Source organism: Silurus meridionalis, chromosome 17 (genome assembly GCF_014805685.1).
Source record: "Silurus meridionalis isolate SWU-2019-XX chromosome 17, ASM1480568v1, whole genome shotgun sequence".
NCBI lineage: Eukaryota > Metazoa > Chordata > Actinopteri > Siluriformes > Siluridae > Silurus > Silurus meridionalis.
The window spans coordinates 26,921,166-26,923,665 of record NC_060900.1 but is presented as its reverse complement, the minus strand read 5'-3'; the positions used below and the strand labels follow the sequence as shown (position 1 = coordinate 26,923,665).

General features: G+C 45.1%; 1 protein-coding gene across 2 annotated transcripts in view; it reads left to right on the top strand.

Moving 5' to 3' along the window:
• The window catches only part of cdk16 (cyclin-dependent kinase 16), a 31,415-nt gene extending 29,133 nt beyond the window's left edge, over positions 1–2,282 (top strand). For both annotated transcript variants that reach the window (XM_046871210.1, XM_046871209.1), the window contains one exon: positions 1,378–2,282. In XM_046871210.1, the coding sequence (XP_046727166.1) occupies positions 1,378–1,415 (38 nt within the window). In that variant the 3' untranslated portion in view covers positions 1,416–2,282. The remainder of the gene's footprint in view (positions 1–1,377) is intronic.
• The last annotated feature ends 218 nt before the right edge of the window (positions 2,283–2,500 follow it).

The window sequence follows — 2,500 nt, the reverse complement described above, 5'->3', positions numbered from 1 at the left end:
CGCTCTCTATCTTCACAATCTGTCCCTGCACTCTCAGCCCTCCTTCCTCTCTTCTCTCTCTCTCTCCATCTCCCCATCCCCATGTTCTGTCATTCATCATACTAACCCTGGAGAAGATCAGTATCTCTGATGAAGCTTTAGAGGTCTTTGTAAGCCAGAAACAGATCACCAGCATAGTGAAATTCACTGGGTCTACAGATCAGTCCTGGTGTTTGGCGTGTGAGTCGTGTGGGTATTTCAGGGTATTAGAATGTGTGTGTATGTGTGTGTGTGTTTTTAGAATGTTGAGTGTGACTCAATTAAAGCGATCAGGCTATTAATCAGCCTCTTCAGTCTATAGCTGCTTACTGGAGAGCCTCAATTTCCCTTTAATGTTCTCAAAGCGGCAGAAAAGGCAACCATTCACATTGTAATTCAACCCACACACACACACACACACACACACACACGTATGGTAATGTATGCGTTTGCCGCTGCTGCTGAGCTCTCTGTGCCCTGATCCTGCACACCGCTCAGCACACAACTTCTGACGCTTCGAGAATGCTGTGTGTGCGTGTGCGTGTGTGTGTGTGTGTGTGTGTGGGGTTCATTGGCTCATTAAATGGTTCCTCGGCTCATTAGTGTGAGTGACAGCCGCACAGGCTCCGGAGGGCAGAGGGGTTTTGCTAATGCGCCCTTTCGAGCTGAAGACACATGGAGACGGAGGGGGGTTGGGACACGACGTCTCGTCTAAAGTTCACTTCGTCTCGCACCTTCTCCTCAAAACACGTTTAGCTTCACCTGTGGACATAGTGTATTAGGGATCTCCATAACTGTGGATGCGGATGCGATTCGATGCAGTGCAGGTCTGAGTGAGAACATGACAAAAAAAACGGAGCAGTGAAAAAGGATAAGATTTATTTATTTATTTATTTTTATCAATCAAAGACTGATATTCCTGGGTTTCAGACATTTCGAATGTTTGATTAGAAAATGGACTGTTAATATTTGTTAATATTTTTGACAAGTCAAGGAGACAAATAGAGAGAGAGAGAGAGAGAGAGAGAGAGAGAGGTGTACAGCATTACACTGAATGATAAAGTGAAGCTCAGGTGAGGACCGATATACGTGTGTGTGTGTGTGTGTGTGTGTGTGTGTGTGTGTGTGTGTGTGTGTGTGTGTGTGTGTGTGTGGGTGGCGTCTGATCACAGCATGAACCTCCTCCTCTAAGGATCCTTCTCTCGCTGATGAATTGATATCTGCACTCGTTCACATCAATGTCACATGGCATTATTATCCTGCCTCCTCTAATCCCTTTCTCTCTCTCTCTCTCTCTCTCTCTCTCTTTCTGTTTCTCTCTCTCCACCTCTAATCCCCCTCTCTCTTTCTCTCTCTCAGTGAACAGTATATCTCAAAGGCAGACTCTGCTCTTCTGATCGGCTCGAGGCGCGTCTTTGCTGAAAGAAATACGGGAGGAAGAAAACCGCAGACACGTTACTGCGTGTGACGATGATGATGATGATGATGATGATGATGAAGAAGATGAAGGGATCCCCACTGGTTTTCTCCCCACCCCCCTCCGAGTCGTTGCAGTCACGTGACGTCGCTTTTAGGAAGAAAAGAAAATGGGCGGAGTTACTCGATGTTTACACGGGAGGACGAGAATTTCTTTTTTTTTTTTCCCCATGTGGTGTTTTGTTTTGTTTTTATTTTGTATTTATAGCCTTTGTGTCCTGATGATGATGATGATGATGATGATGCACTCTGTTTGCATGAACCTATAAGCATTTGTTCTCTTCCTCGTTTGTTCACATTCGAGCATGCGTGCGGCAGGTGGAAACGGACTTCGCTCCGAGTGAGTTTTCTAGATTTCTTTTCAATTTGTTACTCGAACAAACCACTAATGAAGAGGCGGGTGGTTAATAATTATATCCCCGGCTTCGGAAAACTCTGACTGTTGAACAGGATTGAATACTGTTATGCATTCGAGCCTTCATCTTAGTCTTCCTCTTTAGCGTTCTCAATCCCACACACACACACAATGCAGTGACATCAAAACCATGGCATGGCCAAAGACTTTTCTGGAAATCATTAGAGCTTCCACTTGACCCCCAGACGTCCCCCAGCGTCTGTATCCCTCCCCCTCCCCCACAGCTGTCTGCTACTTCCCATTTCACTTCTTTTTTTTTTTTTTTTTTTTTTTCCCCCACACACAAAATGTGAATGTTCCTGAAATGTTCCTTCACTTTTATTAAGCTCGAGAGCCCATTCCACATTTAGTTCCCATTTGCTGTTCTAATAATCTCCACTCTTCTGGGAAGATGTTCCACTAGAATTTGTTGGAGATTTGTGAGATTTCATTCAGCCATAAGTAAAGTCACGTTCAGATGTAGGTGAGATGAGGAGGCCTGGGGTGCAGTCAGCATGAAAAATTCATCCCAGAGCTGTTCAATAGGCTCTATAGCAGGAGATCTTCCACTCCATCCCATGTGACGCAGATCTTCACGGAGCTGGAGTTGTG